This window comes from Ochotona curzoniae, unplaced genomic scaffold, assembly GCF_017591425.1.
Source record: "Ochotona curzoniae isolate NIBS_2020 unplaced genomic scaffold, NIBS_Ocur_1.0 scaffold_2453, whole genome shotgun sequence".
In the NCBI taxonomy this organism is placed as follows: Eukaryota; Metazoa; Chordata; class Mammalia; order Lagomorpha; family Ochotonidae; genus Ochotona; species Ochotona curzoniae.
Window position 1 is genome coordinate 1,227,278 of NW_024467094.1, and position 23,180 is coordinate 1,250,457.

At 46.2% G+C, this 23,180-nt stretch overlaps 1 protein-coding gene and 1 pseudogene across 2 annotated transcripts in view; both read left to right on the forward strand.

The window, feature by feature from the left end:
- Positions 1–23,180, forward strand: part of SPECC1 (sperm antigen with calponin homology and coiled-coil domains 1) — a 288,342-nt gene that overhangs the window by 173,240 nt on the left and 91,922 nt on the right. For both annotated transcript variants that reach the window (XM_041001555.1, XM_041001556.1), the window contains exons 4-7: positions 2,885–4,467; positions 18,648–18,855; positions 21,291–21,364; positions 21,716–21,894. In XM_041001555.1, coding sequence (XP_040857489.1) covers positions 2,885–4,467; positions 18,648–18,855; positions 21,291–21,364; positions 21,716–21,894 — 2,044 coding nt within the window. The remainder of the gene's footprint in view (positions 1–2,884; positions 4,468–18,647; positions 18,856–21,290; positions 21,365–21,715; positions 21,895–23,180) is intronic.
- On the forward strand, positions 12,993–13,065 carry LOC121170552 (annotated as a pseudogene).

Genomic DNA, 23,180 nt, shown 5'->3' on the forward strand with positions numbered 1-23,180 from the left:
TCAAGTGCTTGGGGTCCCTGTCACCTACAGCCTTGACCTGGCCCAGCCCTGGCTCTTGCCAGTGAAACCGAGATCTCTTTTACTCACCATCTAGTCAATTCCCAACCCCTCATCACCTCCAAAAAAATCCTTTCTACTGCAGGCTGGGGTGGGGCTGCAAGAACTGATAGCAGGTTTAGTTCCTTCCCAGGGTGTGTCTGCTTGCTGAATGACAATGACCTCAGATTTTTTTTTTCTGTTATCTCATTTGTTCCAAGTCCAAAGGATCAGTGCTGTCTATAAAACCAACGTATTGTTAATTGCCTGCTTTCACACTGTATTTATGTACAGGTTTGAAAAAATAGGAACCGGGACGAGGAGCTTATTATGAAAGGCAACACTGTTGTTACCCTGCCCTTCGCATTTCTTGCTCTGCTTCTCAAGGGTAGTTGCTTCATTATTCCTATCTGGCCTTTTATTAATACACACACACACACACACACACACACATTTTAGAGCAATTTATTAAGCACAGCAAAACCAGCAACAAAGTAGTATCTCCCATACCTCCTGCCTTCCCCAGTGTCACCACTGCCCCGGCCCTCCCTCTGGCCCTGTGGCACGTTTGTTACAGTCAGGGAATGTGTGTGGATGTGTGGTTATCCGCCATGGTTGTGTAGTTCCTTCGAGTATGATAGAGAGTATTCTCACTGACAGAAAATCATTCTGGGCACTGCCTGTGTACTCCCCAACTCTTGTCCCTGGCAAACATGATCATTTTGCTTACTCCAAAACATCAGAAGGCTGGAATTCTATGTAGCGTTTTTAGATGAGTTTCTGTCACTTAGGGATGTACGTTTAAGGTTCTTTTCTGTCTTTTCCTAGCTTGCTATCTTGCGTTTTCTTTTAAGGGCTGAATAATGTTCCATTGTCTAGAAGTACTACCGTTTAGCTATCCATTCACCTACCGACTGAAGGATGTCTTAGCTCTTTCCAAGTTTTATAAATAAAGCTTGAAAAACCAAGGAACGTGATTGCTGAATCTTGTGGTACCAATAGCCTGAGTTTTGTAGGAAACCATAAAACTGTCTTTGGGAATAGTTGTGTCGTTTTGTATTTCTCCCAGCAATGAATACAAGTTCTTGCTGCTCCCCGCCTCCATCAGCATCATCATTTGCTGTTTTGGGTGTTTTAGATTTCCAACATTCTAATAGGTGTGTAGTGGTATCTTGTGGTTTACTAATATGATGTAAGATATGGAACTTCTTTTCATATGCTCATTTTCTGTGTGTATTTTTTAAAAAAGATTTATTTAATTTTTATTTGAAAGGCAGATTTACAGAGAGGAGAGGAGATGGAGAGGAAGATCTTCTATCCGCTGATTCACTCCCACACGGGTGCAGGGTCCCAAGGCTTTGGGCCGTCCTCCACTGCTTTCCCAGGCCACAAGCAGGGAGCTGGATGGGAAGTGAAGCAGATGGGACATGAACTGACACCCAATGGAATCCCAATGCTTGGAAGTGGAGGATTAGCAAAATGAGCCATTGCGCTGGGCCCAAATAAGTGATATTTTTAAAAAGCAATTAAAAAACAAAGTTTCATTTAGTAAGATCTGATAATCATCAGCATTGTTATCACTTCTGATTTCCTCATCCAATTCATACTCAAAAATATGTTAATGACGATTCTTAATACATGTGTGAGAAAAGCACAATGGATTTATATTTTCAGTTGCCATGCTATCATGTATTAAATTGCAGATTCTAGAAGATTCACCTCTAGATGATTTATATAAAGAATATAGTTTTTTAAAGATTTATTTTACTTGAAAGTTAGAGTTACAGAGAGGGAAGGAAAGACAGATCTTCTGTCTGCTAGTTCACTCCCCAAAAGGCTGCAAAGGCCGAAGCTGGGCTGGTCCGGAGCTGGGAGCCAGAAGCTTCTCCCAGGTCTCCCACCTGAGTAGCAGGTCCCAAAGCCTTGGGCCATCCTCCCCTGCTTTCTCAGGACATGAGCATGAAAAGGAATTTTAAGTTAATTGTTGATTTAATTACTTGAAATTTAGAGAGACAGGAAAAGCTCTCATTTAGGTCTGTTCCCTCCATGCCTGCAGAAGATGGGGCTGGGCTGGGCTGAAAGCAGGAACCTAGAACTCAGTGCAGGTCTGTCAGGTGGCAGGGATGCCACTGCTTGAGCCAACGCCTGTTGCCTCGCTGGTTCTGGAGTAGCAGAAAGCTGCGACTGTAAGTGAATCCAGTACGGAGGCACAAGCACTCCAGGATGGGATTCAGGCAGCCCAAGAGGCAACCCCACTGCTCTACCAAATGGCTGCCCCGTGAAGAGGCTTCACTGGCTTGTGTGACTGAAGGACCAGCAACAATTAGTCACGCTTCAGACACTGATTTAGTTTAACAACTCAACAATGAGATTGAAGTTGAGTTTGCTTCTCTCTCCTGAGCTTCAGGCATTGATTCGGTTTTCAGTGACATAAAGGTTGAGTTCCCTTGTTTCTGCTCTACTGTCTCCATTCTTTACCTTCCTCTTTGAGAATGAGGTGGTTGCTGCCCATGCCCACATTCACAGGATTTCTTGCTGATGTCCACTGATACTTTTATCAGTTTGCCCTTTGACCTCGGCCTTGTAGTGTGCCCATGCCTGGAACCAGCAGCTGTGGCTTGGGGTGGGATTATTCTAGGTTTCTCAGGCTTTGAGCCGGCTTCTTCCAAAAATATAGGGGTATGGGAAGACAGGACAGGAATTCCAATTGGAGAGAAGAAAATACCCAAATATCCAGAGGAGGAAGAACTCGATGAAGGGTAGCAACCACATTTGAAGTCATTTGGAAATTATGAAAGTGCTTGTTTTTATTACTTTGTTTGACATTTTTTCCTTGTTCTGTCTTTAGGGACTGCTACAACAACCAAACGGACAGGCATTCCAGCCCCCCGGGAACTTTCGGTGACCACTTCAAGAGAGAGGTCTGTGCCACGTGGTCCCTCCAATCCCAGGAAATCAGTGTCCAGTCCAACTTCTTCCAGCAACCCTACTCCTACCAAGTACCTGAGGACTACTTCCGCAAAACCCAAGCAAGAGAATGAAAGTGGGGAGAAGGCGGTGCTTGAGTCTCAAGTTCGAGAACTTCTGGCAGAAGCCAAAGCCAAAGACAGTGAAATCAACAGGCTGCGAAGTGAACTTAAGAAATGCAAAGAGAAAAGGGCGCTGAGCCCCGAAGGAGCGGGCGCGTCAGACCCGGGTGTCGCTGTGACACTGGTCCCCGCAGGGGCCCCAGAACCTCTGATCAGAGCTCTCGAGGAGAAGAACAAGGACTTTCAGAAAGAACTAGCCTTTCTAGAGGAAGAAAATCGAGCCTTAAAGGAGAAATTGACCTACCTGGAGCAGTCTCCAAACTCAGAAGGGACAGTAAGTCAGACTGGCGACAGCAGCTGCCCGGCATCCCTAACTCAGGAGTCAAGCTTCGGAAGCCCGACAGGACAGGAGCTGTCGAGTGAAATCGAGGAATATAAAAAAAGCTCCCATGAAAATGCGTTACGGACGTCGGGCTCTTCCAGCAGCGATGTCACCAAGGCCTCCCTGTCGCCAGATGCCTCTGACTTTGAGCATATTCCGGCTGATATCCCCTCCCGACCCCTGTCCTCCAGCAGCAACCCTTTTAAGAGCTCCAAGTGCCCCACCGCTGGCAGTTCCCCCAACAATGCGAGCGAGCTCTCCCTGGCCTCCCTCACAGAGAAGATCCAAAAGATGGAAGAAAACCACCACAGCACGGCGGAAGAGCTGCAGGCCACCCTGCAGGAACTGTCGGACCAGCAGCAGATGGTGCAGGAACTGACAGCCGAGAATGAGAAGCTGGTGGACGAGAAGACTCTGCTGGAGACCTCCTTCCAGCAGCATCGGGAGAGGGCGGAACAGCTGAGTCAGGAGAATGAGAAGCTCCTCAATCTCTTACAAGAGCGAGCGAAGAACAACGAGGAGCCCAGCGCCCAGGAGGGAAAGCTGCAGGAGCTGGAGCAGAAGTGCACGGACATCCTGGAGCAGGGCCGCTTCGAGAGGGAGAAGCTGCTCAGCATCCAGCAGCAGCTCACCTGCAGCCTGCGCAAGGTGGAGGAGGAGAACCTGGGGGCTCTGGAAACCATCAAACGCCTCAAGGGCGAGAACGAAAAGCTGAACGGGGTCCTCGAAGTGGAGCGGCGTAACAACAGCGCGATGGCGAAAACTCTGGAAGAATGCAGAGTGTCCTTGGAAGGCTTGAAGGTGGAGAATGGGTCTTTGAAGGCTCATCTGGAGGGCGAGAAGCAAAAAACTATAGCTGCCAGTACCCCGGGGCAGAAGGCAGAGAGCTGTGAAATGCAAGAACTGCTCAAAGCGGCCCGAGCCGAGAAGGATCAGCTGGAACTATCCTGCACTGATCTCAGACAGGAGTTGCTGAAGGCCAGTGGTGAAATTAAGCGTGTTTCCAGCTTACTGGCCAAGGTAAGAATGGATACCGCTGCTGCTGTTTGCTCATCCGTAGGAACGTTTCTCTGCTTAAGAGTCTGTAGAACTGAGAGAATCACGTGTTCGCTCAGGGTCGTTCAATTCCAGAGAGAATAGCATTGGAAACACAAAAAGGGTAACACCCAGATTTCCAAGCGTGATATAGTTAAGGTGTAGTGAATCAAACAGGATCACATTGATGCAGGTGTAGGGAGTGTCTTCGAGTCTATGGCCAGAGGCTGGTGCAGGGAGAGGAGAGACGCCCAGTGTAGGATGTGGGGTTGGGGAGGAAGGACCTTGTGGAAGTGCTAAGAGAACGGAGTCCTGAGTGCTGAGTACACGTTACCCAGGTCTGTCACGTGGCATGCTTTCTTTTGGCTCTCAGTCACAGATAATTAAAATCACTCCTTATTTTTTCCCACAAAAGTGTAACTTAAATCACTGTTTTCATGCCTCTTCCAGGTGTGTGTGTGTGTGTGTGTGTGCGCATCTGACAGGTTAAAACAATGTGCTCATCATGTACATTTAACATTTGCTGAGTGTATTTTTCTTTAGCTATTTTTTTTTAACATTTTATTTTTATTGGAAAGTCAGATATAAAGAGAGGAGGAGAGACAGAGAAGATCTTCCATCCACTGATTTACTCCCCAAGTGAGTGCAACAGCTAAAATTGAGCCGATCTGAAGTCAGGAGCCAGGAGCCTCTTTTGGGTCTCCCAGGTGGGTGCAGGGGTCCCAAGGCTTTGGGCCGTCCTCGACTGCTTTCTCAGGCCACAAGCAGGTAGCTGGATGGGAAGTGGAGCCACCGGGATTAGAACTGGCACCCGTATGGGATCCCGGGCTGTTCAAGGCGAGGACTTTAGCCACTTCACTATCTTGCCAGGCCCCTAGTTATTCTTTTAAACATTGTCTTCGAGGTCAGATAGTGTCATAAAAATATATACATATTTCTTATTTAGCAGTCCTCTGTGGTTGAGCATATACGTTGGTACTTCAAAAAGTGCATGGAAATTGCCTGTTGTGAAAACTATTTCAAAAACAATTTTTTATATCCAAATGTCTTTTAATTCAAATTCCCTCCAGAGTTTTTGAGGTATTCTCATATGTTGTAGTGAACATTAATGTTCATCCTGGTTTTTTGATACTGTAACCATTTTTAAAATATGTCTCTGATTATTTCTTTAGGAAAAATTCCTAGACGTTGACTTAATGAATCCAAGAGTATAAACATTCGAAAGTGTTTCGACACATCCAGCTAGACTGTCTTTCAGAAACATACCAGTTTATTTCCCCCAGCTGTTCATGAGAGCACTTGTCTCCCGAGTCTTGCTAACACTTAATATTAACATTATGTCATTCGAATCTGTTAATCATTTCCTTTATTCTTTTTTTTTTGTAATCTTTTGTTTTTGCTTGGAAAGATGTTTTCCGGTCCAAATCAAATGAACACTCACTTTTGTTTTTTTTTTTTTAAATAAACTTTTGCATCAGTCCAGGATTGTTTTATGATGTATGGCAGTGGGTTGCTTGTGTTGGTACCTGCCTGCTTTCGGAGTGGTGCTGGGGAAGCAGCAGAGGGAGCCGTGTTCCCTTGCTTCCTGCCTCCAGGCTGCTCTCTGGGCCTGGGATGTAGGAGGCTTCTTAGGAGGATGAAAACATCTTCTCACCTGATTTTAGGGGTCATCACTGTTTCAAGGAGCAAATTGCCCTGAGCACGCCTAGCAAGAATCTTCTTTCCTGTTTTAACATCAGTCGGTTGCGCCCTGATTCTGTGCCTGACTGTCCTGTCGTCTTAGTGGTGGGTCCTGTTAAAAAAGATTTTTGTTTGTTTTGTTTTTAAATCATTGCGTTATAAATTCACAGGTATTTCATTGGAAGTGTGAAAACAGTTTTATTAGAGGTCATTAGATAGGAATTTACTTAATTAAGTGTTAATTAAAGCTTTGAATTTTCTTATCTTGTCAAATTTGATGACCCTCTTGCCGTATGATGACTTATTCCTCTAGCGCCATCTTTATGTCTCAGGTGGAGCTGCCTGAAGTCCCCCTCAGTTCCTCTTCTGTGTCTTTGGTGATTTGATTGATATTGTATTAAATAGATAAGCCAGTGGGAAAGAATTTTGCATCTTTAAAAAGTAACTTTTTTTCCCCAAATATAAAGTTATATATTCATCATAGAAGACTTCTAAAGAATAGTTCTGCTGTTAATCTATTTCTGATGAATTTTTTTAAAGATTTATTATTTTTTTATTGGAAAGTCAGATATACAGAGAGGAGAAGAGACAGGAAACTCTTCCATCTACTGGTTCACTCACTAAGTGGCTGCAACTGCCAGAACTGTACTGATCTGAAGCCAGGAGCCAGGAGCCTCTTTCAGGTCTCCCATGCAGATGCAGGGTCCCAAGACTTTGCACCGTCCTAGACCGCTTTCCCAGGCCACAAGCAGGGAGCTGGATGGGACACAGGGGTGTTGAGAGTAGAACCAGCACCCATATGGGATCTTGACAGTGTGTGCAAGGCAAGGACTTTAGCTGCTAGGGTACTGTGCCAGGCCCTGATGCATTTGTTTTTATTTATGTTTTTTACTTTTTTCTAATGTCGTGAATAATATTCTTAGCTTAACCTGGCCTTTTAAAATTTTTTTTAAGATTTATGACTTATTTGAGAGGCAGAGCCACAGAGAGATCTTCCATGTGCTGGTTCACTCCCCAGATGGCTATGTTGACCTGGCCCGCCTCTGGCCAGAAGCTAGGAGCCTCTTCTGGATCTCCCATATAAGCGTGGGGGACCAACCACTTGGAACATCCTGTTGGGAAATCATAGATATAGAGAGGAGGCACATTAATTTCCCGGGCGCATTCATAGGGAGCTGGATCAAAAATGGAGCAGCTGGTACTCAAATGGGCACCCATGTGGAATGCCAGCACCCCAGGTGGTGGCTTAACTTGCTAGCTATGCCAAAGCACAGGCCCCTTCTTAACTTTGTCCTTTGTTGAGAGATAATGAGAACCCTTAGTTTGAATTTGCCTCTTCTTGAACTTTGCCAAAAGACAAATCTAGACTGGATAAACAAAATCTAATGTGTAGAACCAAAAAAAAAAAAAAAAAGAAAGAAAGAAAGAAAAAGGTCACTGCAGAGTCCAAAACACACTGTTAGGAATATAATAAAATTAAGTTCTTATTCGTAATTCTGTATCTGATTACCTGCCAGGTAAGATGACCAGGTACAGACCGTGGGCTGAGACAGGTCCTGGCTGCTGTGCAGGTGGCAGAGGTGAGGCCTGATGTCACACTGTTCTTCTGATACCTGCACAGCTCCGTATTCTGCGCTGTCCTGTGTGGACAAAGATCTGTGATTGCAGTGAACTTGTGGCTCATGATGAGCTTCCCGTCCTTAGTATTATGACTTGCAGGAGAAGTAAATGCTCGAGCCGGTGAACAGATCCAGTTCACTGGGTTCCTGCTGCAGGAGGGACCACGCGGGTCTCCAGCGAAACTGAGAATTCTCATGATATTGCTGTGGAAACTACAGGAGCGCTTTTGGCACAGAACTGTCGCGAACTGTCTAGACTTGACAGTGATTGATTTCATGGTCGGGATGAGTCCCTTGAAGGTGCTGGACGAATCCTTGTCTCTAATTTCAAGGAAAATACTTAACATTCCATGATTACGTGTGTGCCCTTTCTTACATTAGACAAGTATTTTTGCTAAAGTGTCTTGTTCTGTTATTAATTGTAAAATAAAAGGCGGGTATTTACTTTTTTCCTATATCTGTCTACATGATCTGAAATAGTCATTTTTTTCCCCTCGTTAATTTGTTAATGAAAATGAATTATAACAATAGGTTTCTAAGGTAGTCAAGTGTTAAGTCATTTTGGCATACCTGGGGATAAATCCCAATTCTTCAGGTCTCCGTTGCTTCACTTGATAATTTTGCCTAGAACTTTCAAATACAACCACCAAGAGCAGATGAAAGTGACTGTTCTATTGATCACCAAGCTGAATTCATCCCAGCTCTTGGCAGAAGGTGAATGTTATTATAAAAGAATGAAATGGGACATCATCTCATGATGCTTTGGGATGCCTGCATCTCTTGAACACCTGTTCAAGTTTGGGCTGCTCTGCCTAACTCCCTGCTAATACACTTGAAAGGCAGCAGGTGATGGGCCGAGTGCTTGGGCTCCTGCCACCTGCCTGGGAGACCCAGTGGAGTTTCTGGCCTCTGGCTGTGGCCTGGGACAGTTCCGGCCATTGTAGCCATCAGAGGAGCAGGATCAGAGGATGGAGGGTCCCTTTTTTTTTTTTTTTTGTCACTCTGCCTTTCTAGTAAGGCGGGGGAAATCCTATAAAATAAAAGTATTTATAAAGGGGAAAGCAGTGCCACACCAGCCTATGATCTAATGCTGTATCTGGATTGACCAAATCTAATGGAGCTTGTAGATTTAATGAATGTGTAGCTAAGTGCTTCTGGTAAATTACTTAAGTTGCTCAGATATTGTTAGAAAAGGATTGGAAAAGCCTTAATGATGTGCTTTAAAAAAACAACAGGGCCCAGCACAATAGCGTAGCGGCTAAAGTCTTCGCCTTGAACACGCCAGGATCCCATATGGGTGCTGGTTTAATTCCACCGGCCCTGCTTCCCATCCAGCTCCCTGCTTATGGGAGGTCAAGGACGACCCAAAGCCTTGGGACCCTGCACCCACATGGTAGATCCGGAGGAAGCTGCTGGCTCCTGGCTTCAGATCAGCACAGCACTGGCTGTTGTGGTCACTTGGGGAGTGAACCATCAGACAGAAGATCTTCCTCTCTGTCTCTCCTCCTCTCTCTATATGTGCCTTTCCAGTAAAAATAAATAAATTAAAAGCAAACAGGAAATAGGTCTCTTTTTTTAAGGATTTATATATTTATTTGAAAGAATTAATGAGAGCATGCGAGAGAGAGGTTTTCCATCTGCTGATTCACTGCCCAAATGGCCACAATGGCCAGAGCTAGGCTAGGTCGTAGCCAGGAGCCGCTGTGTCTGCATCACCCACTGGAGCCCCATCCTCCTGCTTTCCCAGGGAACCAGGTCAAACGTGGAGCAGCCCAGACTGGAACCAGCACATATATGGGATGCTGGTTTTACAGGCGCCAGCGTGACTCAGTACATCACAGCACCTGCTGCTCTTCCTCTCACAATAAATACAACATCGATGAGGCTTTTTACAGTAATTATGTGATTATATTCTTTTTTCTTCCTCCCGTTTCTTTGTCTTTAGCTGTTTACCTCTATCTTTTTTTTTTTCCCAGCTTCTCTCATATGCGTTGTATGCACGTTGCTGGTCACTGTGGTCACATAACCCACTTCTGTACAGGAATGGCCTGCTTTCCCCAGAATCCCAAGGCCTCAGCTTCCTTTGAGCTTCACATGTGCCTCCTGTGACCGGCCATCAGCATGATCTATTCAGAATTATTGTTTTACTGATCTGTGGCACAACTCAGCTCTAATACTCTTTTTATCTTCACCTTTTTAGTTGTTTTGGATCTTGATTTCAAGTGCTTGTCTTTACTCGTCTTGAAACCTGGAAGGTTTTTTTTTTTTTTGTAGCTCCTCCCATTTGCAACCCATTTTTTCTTTTCGAAGGAGTCTTATTTTTGTTGGAGAAAAGGAGAGACAGAGAGAACTTCCATCCACTGGTTCACTCCCCTAGTGGTTGCAATGGCTGGAGCTGAACTGATCTGAAGTCAGGAGCCAGGAACCTCCTTTAGGTCTCCCAAGTGGGTGCAGGATCCCAAGGCTTTAGGCTTTCCCAGGCCACAAGCAGGGAGCTGGAAGGAGTCAGAAATGGAGTAACCAGACATGAACTGGTGCCCAAAGAAGGGATCCCGGTGCGTTTAAGGCAAGGATTTAGCCATTGAGCCATTGTACCAGGTCCAAGCCTGGAAGTTTTAAAAGAAAAAACACTGATGTCCATCACCGCCAACCCCAAGGTGAAAGCTCATGAATAATCTCCTTGGAAACTTAGTTTCAGAGGAGAAATAAGGAGACTGTAAAATAGTCCTAGTCTGTGAGCAGTCAGAGGAGAGCCAGTAGAGGTGACATGATCAGTGTGTGAGACCAGTGTGACCCGCCAAATGCTTGAATCCAGTGGCCAAAGATGGCACAGCCAGAATTTGAACAAAATGTGAAAAAGCAAATAATCCTGTAGCTGCGACTTCAGAATAGGATCTTGAGAACCGCTTTAAATAGTCGGGTGATCCTGGAGTGTTCCCAGGCATTGCTCTGGACCCTATGGAACAGAAAACCCTACCGCTGGCTACATAAACTGGTGGCAGCTCACTCTGTGATCTCAGGGCCCCCAAATCCTCAAGGTGGTGGCAGATCTCGGCTTCTTGGTCCTCCTGGCAAGGTTGGTGACCGGAGGCAAGGCATATGTGGTCAACTACTTCAGTCCTATGGGGAAACCTGTTTCCCCAGAAACGTCCCTGGCAAGCCTTCCCTACACATACCGTTGGTGAGAATGCATCACATACCTACCCTGGGCTCACCCTTCATGAAGTCATGTTCTCACAGCCTGATTCTTGCACGCAAGTTGGAATTCTACTAGGAGGAAAAAGGGGTTGGGAAAGGAAGTGGCAAATCTTGAGCTGTCAGTCGAACCTCCCAACAACTCCACACCTTCACTTCTCACGACAAGGTAGTCACACTCATCTCTTGATCCTGTAGATCTTTCAGCAGTTTCCCAACACACAACATTTCATCCATCCTTGGAGTCTGGTAGCCAGGCGCCTGTGTACACCTCCTCCCTCAGTCCCACCGCCTACCCCTGGCCAGGGCCCAGCCTGGGCCAGGTCCGTGCCTGCCTTTGGGTGTTTGTTCAGGAAGCTTGCTTGGTCCAAAGTGGCTCCTTCACCCTCTGTTCTCCACTTGGTCGTCCTTAAGTTGTTGGCTCCAGCTATGGGTTACCTTCAGAGAAGCCTTCAGCTCAGTGAGAGTCCGTTGGACTCTGGACGTGGTTCTCCGTGAATTCTGTTGATGCGGCTCACCCGAGATCCCTGGTGTGAAAGTTCTTCCCCCCCTTCCAGCACTGTGCATGCTCAGAAGTGCTGGCAGGTCTTAGGGGCTAGAGTCGAAGGAAGCCTTAGGGAACATTCCTCCTGCCTTAATAACGGACTGGCTGCCATCTGGAGGGGTGAATATTTACGTAGTCAGAAACATGAACATTTTGAGCGTCTTCAATTAGGATGCAATTTACCCCCATTTGCTGGCAGCAGAACATCAGCCCTCTGGTGAAGCAGAGGTTCATGACTTCATGCTTGGAAGAAGCAGGTAGAAATTTCTGTCCACGGAGCTTGTTTCTCAGCTCTCCTGTGGCAGTCAGGAGGAGGTGAAGTCAAGAGAGCAGGCGTGGTGGGTGGCAGCTTGGGTGAGGCCTTCAGCTTCTTCACCAGCAAGCCTCCGATGAGGGGCCCACGGCCCCTGGTAGGCTGCCATGGCCTTGGCTTCACCTGAAGCTGGTGAAGGTGCAACCACAACACCAAAGTGCCTGGGCAGCTTTGACCGTGTGACTCAGAGAAGTCAGCTGCTGGCTTGTCAGATCTGCTGTTGAAACCCCGGGAGGGTGGCGGAAGCTGACCTCGAGGGTTTGGTGGAAACTGTTGGATGGTTTGTGGAAAAGTGAGGGGTGGCACAGATCCGCTGTACGTCGTGTCTCGTATTGACATGTGATTTCCACGGGTGTGGCTGCTTGTCCTCAGGCATCAGTACTGGCCAGCCCCTTGTGTGAGTTTCCTTGGCTGGCCCTTGCTTTGTGCTGGGTCGTATTTAGTGGGGTGAAGCCAGAATACCATTCCCTTGCTCTCGTGTATCTCGGGGTTCTAGGAGCTCCAGGTCATCACAGTGTTGCTGTCAGCCATGCGCTTTTCGTGGGCTGCTGCCGTGTGTGGTCCTTCCCCAACCCAGTCTTGCAGCCACTGCCTCCAAAGTTAAAATAATAATAATTGTTATTTCTTTGAAGTTCGCAACAACAAGTAGAGATATAGAAACAGATCTTCCATCTGCTGGTTCACTCTTCAAATGGTCACAACCTCCAGGTCTAAGCCAGCAGAAGGCAGAAGCTGTGAACTCTCTCCTGGTCTCCCACTTGAGTGGCAGAGGCCCCAAGGAGTTAGACCTTCATCCGTGCCTTCCCAGGCACATTGGCAGGAAGCTGGATAGGAAGACCAGCAGGGCAATCCTGTATGGGATGCTGGTATTGCAAGAAGCAGCCTAACTCCTAGGCCACAATTAATGCCTACCCTACTCCAAAACTCTTCTGGGACGTCCTCAAAGGTGAAGTTCAAGATTGTACGTTTATCTGTGAGCTTTCTGTTCATACCACAATGTATAAATGGAAGTGGATTTGCCTGTTCTCTAACTTGGCAGAACAGCAATACAAAAAGCAATTTAAAAAATGGAAGCCAATGAGAATAAACTGTGGCTGTGTTTATCAGTGGTATCTTTTCACAGCAGGGCCAAGGAGGAGGCAGAAGGGGTCTTGTAGTTGTGCTCACTTTGGCAGCACATATACTAAAATTGGAATGATACAGAGCAGATGAGCGTGGCCCCTGAGCAAGGAGTCTTGTAGTACCCCAGCTAGATGTCAAAACAAAACCAACACGTAGTCTTACTTGAGCTGTTGTCCCAAGTTTGTTGACTCTTACATGTAATTTTAGCTTTGCAGTCTCTTCCATACATTAGATATCCAGTGGATACTTGTCAAATGAATGAGCTTGAGAGACTTGAAAACAAATGAAGGAGTTGCTGTAATTTTGTTAAAATATTAGAAATTTATCATCAAGCTTTCATGGCGTCTCATATTTTAGTGCCTTTGTATATAAAGTAGTGTTCAACCTTTGGTCATGTGATCTCATTTAATCGTCACAACCCTGTGCTATAGGTACTGTCATCTAATTTTTTCCATTGAGGCCGAGAAGAATTAAGTTGTTGGCCTGATCAATTAGTTGGTAAAGTCAGGCTTCAACATTAGGTTTTACCTTAAAACGGGTATAGGATCTTGGGGGCTGGTGTGATGGCTCAATTGGCTAATCCTCCATCTTCAAGCACTGACATCCCACATGGGTGCCAGTTTGTGTCTCGGCTGCTCCATTTGCCATTCCACTCCCTGCTTGTAGCCTTGGAAACCAGTGGAGGATGTGCCAAAGCCTTGGGACCCTGCATCCATGTGGGAGACTAAGAACAAGGTGCTGGCTCCTGGCTTCAGAGCAGCTCAGCTCAGCTCTGGCCTTTGCAGTCATCTAGGGAGTGAGCCAGTGGATAGATTTTTTTTTCTCTTTGTCTTTCCTTCTCTCTGTAAATCTGCCTTTCCAATAGAAACAGATTTTTAAAAAAGTCTTTTTAAAAATACTTTTAAGATATTGTTTAGCACTGCTTCCAAATTATCTGAAAGCAAAAGAGGAGAGGGAAAAACATGTACGTTTGCTGTAGTCTAAAGGCCAAAAGCTTCTGGTTTGAAGAAAGTAATACTGAAAGCCTGTTGAATTAGAAGAACTTTAAGTGAATATAGTGAAATGAGGACATTCACAGTGGAAGCCCGAATCATCAAAAAATGTGATTTTGGGAGCTTTCCAACCTGGATCTTAGAGGAAGGTAAGAGGTAGTTAGCCAGGTGAATGTGGAAATGACCAAGAAAGAACTGTCTTCCACGTGCTGGCTCACTCCCTCAGTGGCTGCAGCGACTAGGGTTGGACCAGACTGAATGCAGTGTAGGAGGCTTCCAGCTTCTCCAGGTCCTTGTCACGAGGCCTTTTTGTCATTCTTTCTTGAGCCATCCCTAGTGAAGTGCGGTCCTGGCAATTTGCATTTTCCCAATGATGCTGTTAGTCATCGCAGAAAATGACTAATGATGCTGAGTGTTTTCATGTGCTTATGTGCCATTTGTGTCTCTTTTTTAGAAAGAAATCTATTTATATCCATTGCACATTTTAAAATTTTGTTCCTTGCTTCATTGCTGAGTTTTGTAAGCTTTAGGATATTCTGGAAATAAATCTGTTCCCAGATAGATGCTTTGCAAATATATTCCTTTCTTTCTTTGGGTTGTGTTTTCACTGTCCAGATAATGTTATTTAAGACACAAACGTTTAAAGTTTTGATTAATCTAATTGATTTTCTGGGATTTGGTGTTTTATGCTTTTGATCTCAAGAATTTTTAAACAGAAGAGTTTCCGAATCTTTCTTGCAGTTCAGAAAGGTTGCTTTGGCCATAGATGATAAAGAATGAAGGGTTGGGTTGGGGAGGGGGAGGTGCAGGAGAGAAGACAAGGGCAGGAAAGATGTTTAGATATTAGAAGTTCTTAAGCTTTATTTTATTTTAAAGATTTGCTGTTTGGAAGGTAGACTCCCAGGGAAATTGAGGGAGACACACGAGAGAGAGAGGTCTTCCACTTGCTAGTTCTTTCCCCAGTGGCCATAATGGCTGGAGTTGGGCTGGTATCAAGCTAGGAGTTTATTCCGGACCTTCTATGTGTGTGGGTGTTTGTATGTATATTGGGGAATGAATCATCGGACGGAAGATCTTCCTCTCTGTATATCTGCCTTTCCAATAAAAATAATAAAAATAAATCTTTTTAAAAAAGTTTCAGTCAAGAGTATTTTTGAAACCTGTGCACATGATGGATCTTAAAAAATTCCTGGAAAAATGTGAGTTATGAATAAAATTATGCTCTCTGATATGTGCAGCAGGCGGGGTGTGCCCAGGCTGCCCCCTGGGAAGTGCAGCTCCTGCCTGGCCACACTGGAGCTCCCTTCCTGGACTTGCCCTCTGCTGAACGCTTCTACCCAGGTAGCCACAGCCATGGCTGATCCATGGGGGAAAAAGGGCCCAGGCCCCTATCCATCTGAGCTAGTGCTCCCTGTGAACATAGCCAAGGTCTCCATGTGACAGCTTTGCAGCTACACGGCTGCTTCTGCCGGGTCCTGCTTCCTTCCCTGTCCCAGTAACTTCTGGCATGTTGAAGTGTGTCTCGGGGAACCCGACCCTGGTGGTATCTTTATACTAAATCCAGTGTCTGACAGCAAGGGAAAAGTAGTGACACCGGGGAAGATGCTGGCCCTTCTCCATCTGGTAGGTGCCCCACGTCCTGGGGGCCGCAGAGGCAGGGGACTCCCCAGTGGCCTCGGCTGCCGTCCACCCCCTGCAGCGTCAGAGCATCCAGGAAGGCTTGCACTGCCCCCTCCAGGAAGTATCGGTAGTTCCTGGGAAATTTGTTTGAATCTGTGATACTACTTGAATGCAAGAGCTGCTTGGAATGCATGAAACTGATTCCTTCTTCTTTTAAAAATATGTATTTATTTATATTGGAAAGTCAGATATACAGAGAGGAGGAGAGACAGAGAGGAAGATCCTCCGTCCGATGATTCGCTCCCCAAGTGGCCACAATAGCCGGAGTTGAGCTGATCCGAAGCCAGGAGTCAGGAGCTTCTTCCAGGTCTCCCACGTGTGTCTAGGGTCCCAAGACTTTGGACTGTCCTCGACTGCTTTCCCAGGCCACAGGCAGGGAGCTGGATGGGAAGCAGGGCCCACGTGGGATCCCGGTACATGCAAGGTGAGGAATGTAGTTGTTAAGCTACCACTCTGGGCCGATTTGTCCTTTTTAAAGATGTGTTCTATTTACTTGAAAGGCAGAATTATAGATAGAGTGAGACCTCTTCCATCTTACGGTTCATTGTCCACATGGCCACAGTGGCCAGGCCAGAGCTGGGATCCTGGAACCCCATTGAGGTTTGCCACACAGGTAGCTGGGACTCCAATACTTGAGCCACCATCTCCTGCCTTTCCAGGGGTATCAGCGGTGAGCTGGGTCAGAAGTGGGAGTAGCCAGGACTCAGCTGGTGCTGTCGTGTCAGAGGCCATTGTCACAGGCCCTGGTTTCTCTTTCAAGGAAAACATTGAAGATCATTTTCCTTGGGGTCTGGCTGTATAATTCCTGAGCTAAAACTAAACCCACAAGAGTTTACGAACGAAAAAAGCCATCCTAGAACTGACAGTCATGGAAGTGTGACGTTTGGGTCTCAGTTACTCGATATGCTGACTTAATCTTTACAGGTGATATTGTCTCTCTCTCTTTCTCTCTCTCATTATACATAAAATGGATGTAAAAATAAATAGGTGTCATCTAGCAGGACCATGAGAAGTGGTGAATCTATTTAAGGGTTTTTGTTTATCTGGTATATAGTGTCTAACTTGAGAGAATTCATTATCCCAAAGCCAAGATGGAAGAAGTTGATGTATTTGCAACAGCGCGCTCATTTGTAGCTTTCCCACCACAGCAGTCCGCGTCCGCGCCCATCACAGTGGTGCACCAAGCACCATCTGACCCCCCGAGAGCATGACAAGGCAGCACCCAGGACGTAAGGGGAGGTTGGGGCCTCTTCGGGACCTTCCTTGGGGTGCTGCAACCTCAGGTGATTCTTTATCTCCCACATGGGCAGCAAGAATCTAAGCACCTCCATCTTCCTCTGCTGTCTTCCAAGGCCCATGAGCATGAAGTTGGATCAGAAGTGGAGCAGCCAAAACTTCAGCCCGTGCCCATATAGGATGCTGGCATCACAGATAGTGACCTAACACACTGTGCCAAGGTGCTGATCCCAAGAATGGTTGTTGTTGACTGCTCAGTGTGCCAGGCACTGTGACAGGCTCTTCAGCGTGTTCTGCCATTGGACTGTTCCTACTGTTTAGATGCGGAAACCAGGGCAGAACTAAAGCAATATGGAACTGATAGGATACAATTTGGATTTAGACTCTGGCAGCCTGACTCCAGAGTTTTGCATCCTGGGCCATTTTAATGTACTGAAACACCTCTCGAACTTGTTGGACCACGGCCTGTCACGTTACATTTTATATTGCATTCTAACGCCGCATGCTTTTATCCAGAAAGACAAGTTTCAGATAGCGTTGCTTTTCCTAACAGGCAGCGTACTCTGGTTTCCGGGTGGTCAGTCTGCTTCCCCCACCCCCTCCTTCTTTCCTTTTTATTACAACTTCCTGCTAGCTGAAAACCACGGCTCTATAACTTCCATCCATTCACTCATCAGGTAGATCTGACACAAGTGCTAGAATGTGGTGCTGAATGAAACAGACAAGCTCCCTTCTTGTAGTGTTCATAGTCAGAAAGTTCTGTACATGACATTGAACTTGTGAAGAGATTCCGTGCCCCCCACCCCACCGCCAGAAATCTGGGAAGATTACCTGTCAAACATATAACTATTTTGGTAACATTTATTGAAGGATTATAGAAAAGAGGCATTGATGTTTATTGCAACGCTGTGTATAATAATAAAATAATCAGTATATTCAGATGATAGAATGTTATTATGTAATGATTAAAGTAACAGGCTATTAATATAGACACGTCTCAGAAATAGAGCTAATAACAAGTGAAGGACATGACAAAACAGAGTCCAGGACAGAGGCATGTCACTGTATCAGACGACGCAGTGTAAGGCAGTGCACGGCGGATGCAGGGTGTAGAAAACCACTGTGTCAAAGCACCCAGCACAGTGCTGTATCTTACCATGAGCACATACGCTCAGGGTACACGTGAAAAACCAAGCTAACCGCATGAAGCTCAGGATAAACTCAGGCTGGGAGGGAAGGTTGAAGGTTTCACTTCAACAGATGTGGTACAGCTTAACGATCAAAGCTGTTTGCCTGGATAATGATGATTTTTTGTGCCTTTCTGTTGATTTAAAATGTGCAATAGTTAAGGTTGAAGGGAGGAGCTTTGCGATGCCCATGTCGTTCGTGTTTCTGGTCAGCGCACAGTCACCTTCCTCCAGAGCCTCTGAGCTTGTGCAGAGGTCAGGTTTCGGGAGTGTCATATCCTGACTCACCAGCAGAGGGCACCGCTCCATAACAGATGGGAGCTGAGGCCAGCCATGTCCAGCAGCTCTCCCAGTGCCAAGGAAACAACGTCTACACAGGGAAGAAAGGTCTTTTAAGTGTGTGCAGTTTCCTTTCTACTTGTAGGAGGGGCACGAAACCCCATCGTTTGCACACATGCACCATGCTTCCCTCAATAGTCATAGCCTCAGCTGTTGGTGAGGCCAGCAGTGCTCAACGCAGCACGTGCCAAGAGCATCCTTTCTCACTGGAACTTTCTTGTTCAACTGACCAGGGACCCTTCCTTCCTTTTGTTCCAGGTGGAAAAGGATTACTCCGACCTGAAGGAAGTATGTGACCGTCAAGCCGAACAGCTGAGCAGGACCAGCCTGAAGCTGCAGGAGAAAGCATCAGAGAGTGACGCTGAGATAAAAGACATGAAAGAGACCATATTTGAACTGGAGGACCAGGTGGAGCAGCACCGGGCCGTCAAGTTACAGAACAATCAACTCATCAGTGAGCTAGAAAGTAAGTGAAGGCAAGGCCAGGTGAGGTGAGCAGGTGGGAGCGAGTAGGTTACCAAAGAGACCAGGGTGTCCATGGCGATCGTGGAAGGATCCAAGGAGATGTATTGTTGGCTGCAGGTTAGCAAGAGTCAGTGTTCTGTAATCTCCCAGGCTAGGAAGAATAACACTTCTAAGAAGCTATCATTTTTTAAAATCCAGTAAAATAACGAATGACAGAAGGAAACGTTGTTGACCACAAGGCAATGGGGTAGAGTCCCTGTGAGGAGGACCTGATGCATTTTAGATGCGTCAGGTGCGCAGGGTGTGAGCTATGCTGCTGTCTCGCTCGCTCGCTCTCAGGGCACCCCAGTCCACTTTGTATTAGCACCTTTTGGCCGTGACTGTGATGGTTCCTAAGGACTCGATGCTCCCTCAGGCCACGTTGCTTGCCGCGGTCCTCAAGCAGTGACTGCGTGCTGACTTTCAGATCGGACGGTTGCGAGATGGTCGGAGTGGAACAAACGATGTGTGCTCTTGTGGAGGAGACACTTCCGGGGTGTGTGTGTGTGTGTGTGTGTGTGTGTGTGTGTGTGTCTTGTCGATGGTAGGGTATCAAGGGACTCACTCCTATTGCCATTTACTCACTGAGGAGGCATCAGTATGGAACTTTTTTCTTTCGTCATTGTTTGTTTTGAACAGGGAAGGAAAGGCTTTTTTTTTTTTTAAAGATTTATTTTTATTGCAAAGTCAGATATACAGAGAGGAGGAGAGACAGAGAAAGATCTTCTGTCCAATGGTTCACTTCCCAAATGGCTGCAATGGCTGGAGCTAAGCCAATCCGAAGCCAGGAGCCAGGAGCCTCTTCCGGGTTTCCCCTGCTGGTGCAGGGTCCCAAGGCTTTGGGCCGTCCTCAACTGCTTCCCAGGCCACAAGCAGGGAGCTGGATGGGAAGCAGGACCGCCAGAATTAAAACCGGCGCCCATATAGAATCCCAGCGCGTGCAAGGTGAGGACCTTAACCACTACCAGTATTGCACTGGGCCCCTTTTTTTTTTTTTAATATATATATATTGTTTTTATTGGAAAGTCAGATATACAAAGAGGAGAGAGACAGAGAAGAGGAAGGAAAGTTTAAAAGAGGTTAATCAAATATTGCCCAAATTGTCCAGAGAATCACATTTTGCTTTTATAATAAAGGAATCAGTGCGCAAAACTCGGAATGACACTAGCCAATCCAAAAATGGCTTATTCAGTCTCCTGAGAGGATCTCAGGCGTGCACAGTTGATCATTCACAGCTTTCATGTGCATGAGTTCACTTGCCTACCAGAATTTATTTGTAAGCCCCGAGCGATCACAGCATCTTCATGGTTATTCTTGGGCAAAGCTAAGAGGTGAAAAACTTGAATCATCAAGAACATGAGGCTCAGATCGCAGTCAGACGTAGTTACTCTGTCTTCTTGTTTAGTTTTCTTTCTTTTTCTTTTTTTTTTTTTAAGATTTATTTATTTTTATTACAAAGTCAGACATACAGAGAGGAGGAGAAACAGAGAGAGGAAGATCTTCCATCCGATGATTCACTCCCCAAGTGACCACAGCAGCCGGTGCTGCACCAATCTGAAGCCAGGAACCAGGAACCTCTTCCGGGTCTCCCACATGGGTGCAGGGTCCCAAGGCTTTGGGCCGTCCTTGACTGCTTTCCCAGGCCACAAGGAGGGAGCTGGATGGGAAGTGGAGCTGCCAGGATTAGAACCGGCACCTATATGGGATCCTGGTGCGTTCAACGTGAGGACTTCAGTCACTAGGCCATGGCACTAGGCCCAAGGTGTTTATTTTTAAAAAGAAGGCTTGAGTTGTTGATGTTGTGTTGTAACTTTACATTGGAGGGGATGACATTCTGTGGCTCTACTTTCAGACCAGGGATGGTCTCCCAATGAAACTGTTGAATTTATCTGGTCAATAAGACGCTAGACTCTATGCATGGTACATGCCCGCAATGAAGGAATCATGACTGGTTATAAACTGTACTACTGTAATAATGTGGAGGAATCCAACATGGGGGGAGGGTTTGGGGGAATCCCAGAGCCTATGAAACTGTACCATCAAAAATAAAATTAAATAAAAAAAAAAGAAGGCATGGGAGTGATAACCAGTCACATGTTGTATGAAGCCTTTGATTTCAGAGGGAGTGTGAGGGAGTATGCGTGGCTATTGAGGCCCTTTCCGTAGTGCCACATGATTATACAGACTGGAAAAGCATCACCTGTTTTCCACCTCATCCAGTTCTCTTTCGTGGAGGAACTCGCTACTTCTGCCTCCCACTTTGGCAGGTGCTAAAAATCAAGTTTCGATGGAAGGGATGGATGCACAAGCCTTTTGTAGCCCCTCTGCTACCCAGCTTACCTTCTCACAGGAAGTCTCCCAGCTCCTCCAACTCCTGTCTCCATCCCTTATTTCTAGGTAATGTGATGAAGCTGGAGGAGCAGAAGTCTGACTTGGAAAGGCAGCTGAAGATGCTGACAAAGCAGATTAAGGTGAGATGTGGGTTACAGCTGTGGAGCGAGAACCCTCGCCACCATCATCTCACTCTAAATTCTCCTACTTCTGGGTTGGACGCCTGGGAAAAAGACCCCATTTCCTGTCTAGTCTGCTTTGCATAACATGGCCCTCGAATCACACAGCCTTGTTGGCATCAAGTAAAACTAAAGCAGTTACGTGGTGTTGAGATGGAGAACTCTGGTGACACAAAGGTGGGGTTCCCACCTGTGCCCGTTCTCATGAGAGCAGGGGTCCTGCTGAGCACGGCTGCCCCTTCCTCCTCCACAAGCCACTTGGGGCACCCCGATTGCACATGTCTAACCCAGGTGTGGACTTGGTGTTTGCAGGAGGAGACTGAGGAATGGAGGCGGTTCCAAGCAGACCTGCAGACCGCCGTGGTGGTGGCCAATGACATCAAGTGTGAGGCCCAGCAGGAGCTGCGTACTGTGAAGAGAAGGCTCCTGGAAGAGGAGGAGAAGAACGCCAGGCTGCAGAAGGAGCTGGGCGACATGCAGGGCCACGGCAGGTTGGTGACGAGTGGAGCCAGACCTCCACGAGTCTGATGGGCACCCAGACAGCGCTTGGCTTCTCACTTAACCTCTGCGCATGGGGCTGTGTTCTGGAAAGACGGGACGCTTTTATGTCTCTCTGTGCCAGCTTCCGTGGCTCCCCGTGCAGGATCACTCGCACTCCCTCCGTCACTGTGCAGCTGTTCCGGTTAGGGCTCAGTCGCTGCCATTCTGTGGCACAAGTCATCGGAAAACCTCCTCGCTTGTGTATGTAGAAAAAAATGGTAGCCAAGAGTTTTCCTAGGTTTAAAGAGCAGTTCTGTTGGCTAGGATGCCCCGCAATGTTTATTTCTTTAGGGATGTGCACACGGTGAAGGCTTACACAGTGCTTTAGGTAGGTGCCTGTCATGGGCCGGGGAAAGTTGGAATCATTCCCTAGGGAATTGCCACTAGCTAAAGGACTCATTCCTGCTGATCCAGGGATGCACTTCCTTCCTGGCAATGCCCATGGACTATTTCAGAAAGACCTTGACACACTCCTCTGAATTATAGAGTAAAAGTATTCCAGCTTCTTCTGAAGGAAGCTGCATACAGGTTCACTGCTCCATAGGGATGTTTATGTTTCTGAAATGAGCTCAAAGTTCATTATAATTGAAGACCTAAGCGGTTCTCTAACAAGGTTAAGAACAATATTTTGGCTTTAATACAGTGTTGCCTTTCCTCCATCAGGAATCAGTGTCCTTAACTTAAGAGATTCTTGAGTATTAGGAATTTATTTTGAATTTTCAGATGTTTAAAGTCAGATTTCCCAGGTGGGTTCTGAATGTTAGTCTGTACCTGTCCAGGTTCAGAAGGATTATTCACTGGCTCAAATCTGAGTCTACGGAGCTGGTGTTCTATTATGTTGTTACTTCATGATGCTGAGCTAGTAGATTTCTCCTGAGAACTATTTGATTCTTTCATCAAACCCGTTCCAGTTCATTCTTTGATGTTTTGCTCATAATTTTTATAGAACATTACTTAAAGAAAAAGAGTAAGATAAGACTTGTACCTAATTCCACAATTCACTCTGGAAAAATCAAGTATCATTTCACAGTCACACCTCAATCTGCTGGCCATTAAGGTGAATTTTAAGATGGAAAGAGAACAGGAAAATGAGATGTGCTAGTGTTCTTTACTGAAGTGGTTGTGAGGTCATTCTGCCTAACTGGCCTTTATGTCTGCTTTTGTTTATTTGGCTATTTGTCTTGCTTCTCTGTTATATGTCTTTGGAAGGCGAACGAAATTGTAGTTTGTGCTGCTT